The sequence below is a fragment of the Laccaria bicolor genome, genomic scaffold (assembly GCF_000143565.1).
Source record: "Laccaria bicolor S238N-H82 LACBIscaffold_66 genomic scaffold, whole genome shotgun sequence".
Classification (NCBI taxonomy): domain Eukaryota; kingdom Fungi; phylum Basidiomycota; class Agaricomycetes; order Agaricales; family Hydnangiaceae; genus Laccaria; species Laccaria bicolor.
The window spans coordinates 25,320-26,997 of NW_001889937.1; the positions used below are offsets into that span (position 1 = coordinate 25,320).

The 1,678-nt window shown below is 44.2% G+C and overlaps 1 protein-coding gene across 1 annotated transcript; it reads left to right on the forward strand.

Annotated features, from left to right (window-relative positions):
- Window positions 1–409: 409 nt before the first annotated feature.
- Window positions 410–961, forward strand: LACBIDRAFT_334556 (uncharacterized protein; the record flags this gene model as incomplete). The annotated part of the gene is made up of 3 exons (XM_001889319.1): window positions 410–655; window positions 742–765; window positions 824–961. The coding sequence occupies 3 exons, from the start codon at window positions 410–412 to the stop codon at window positions 959–961; spliced, it is 408 nt and encodes a 135-aa protein (XP_001889354.1).
- Window positions 962–1,678: the final 717 nt, after the last annotated feature.

Below are 1,678 nucleotides of genomic sequence, written 5' to 3' on the forward strand. Positions count from 1 at the left end.
ACCACTTCACCATAGCTCAACTTATAGCATGTAAATAGAAAGAAGTATTATGGGTCTAAGCCTGCTTGATATCAGCGGCCTCGCGCGGCATAACGAAGTTGATGTGTCATCATGTTTCTGTAACACTTCCTTCTTAACCGACCATGGCCCGCTCGTTACTGGCTGGCATTTAAGTGGATGGTATGCCGTGCGCCGCCTGCGTTACTCTGGTTTTACCGTGTGACCTCGAGGGTGCGGTTCCCCCCACAAGGTTTTCTCTTCGCTTGGATTTGAGTAAGCTTGTCGATAACATGGGTACGCGGGTTGATGTCAATTCTCTAAGCGCATGTATTGACTGCCCTCCAGTTCCTCACTCCCTCATGACTGGCTTTGCCCCCTGACAGCTCATGGCAGCCAATAGTATGGCACCATGGCAGTGCCCGAGCTCACACAACAAATGTTCAACGCCAACAACGTGCGACAATCTCAAAGCCAGGATAAGACGATGAAGGAGGGTACGTACCGTCTGGTGTTTCACAGGGGTTATTCGTTTATTGTCATCCAGAATCCTCAGTCCCCTAATCAACAGCGTTATAGACCAAGAGATTCGAAGAATTCTCTTCGCTACAAGCAGCTCAAGGATGGCCGCATCCTTTTGGGTTACAATGTCCACAAGGTGTCTACTCTCCTAGCCAGCACTAGAAGCCCTTAGGGGTCTGATGCAATCAAATAGTGCACGGAGCACTGCTGCAGGTCGGGTAGGCACGTTTCACTGTAAACAAAATGGTAAGTACTCCCTGTCGCGTGGAGTCTTGAATAACTAAACGAACCTTTGTATTGGCAGTTCTTGAACACCCCCAATGCCATTCAACATACTACACGGCCCGCAATCCCTCAGGCTTCGACACGGTGTATCGCCGTCTCTACGCGCGGGTCGCTTGCGGACATTGGATGGTGTTGGGTCACGGTTGAGAATCTCTAGAAGAGAAGAATAAAAACGTTCGTTAAGTCTTTCAAGACGTTAAGCACAAAGAAGTACTTACCCATTTCGTTTTCAGCCATCACCACCTCTTGAACTTGTGCAAGAGGGCCATTGCAAGCATGGCAGATACGAGTCCTTTTTATATTCAGGAAGCTACAATGCAGCACCACAACATTCACATTTTTGATTATTCAGGAAACTAGTCATGTGACCACCTCCTGAAAGCCCATCAGATTTATACCCATTAACTATATATATATAGTATTGCTATTTTACATTGGATAAAGTGTATATTTCCATTTACCTACAGAGAGTACCTACATATACATTGAAAGCAACAACCATTATCCTCCATTTTTCTCTAAATTTTTCCAGTCTTTTATAGTTAATTTCAAGTAGATTACTACATATGGAAAGTTCTCCTGGACTCTGACCATGCTCCCCAATATTGCACAAGCAGTAACTTTCCCTCAATTTCTTAACTCAAAAAGTGCAAATAACCTCAGTTGAAAATATGCTATGTAACATTGTCATCAATAGTGCACATTGCCCCCCATTTGTTTCTGATTTGTCTTCTATTTTTATTGCTATATTTCCTTTCAGGAAATGTTCATTAGACCAATGGACCAGAAGTCACGTAGTGATTTGTGGTTGGTGGCAGATGTCTTGTCTACAATGAACACTGGAATGAATGCTTCCACTACCTATACAAAGTTG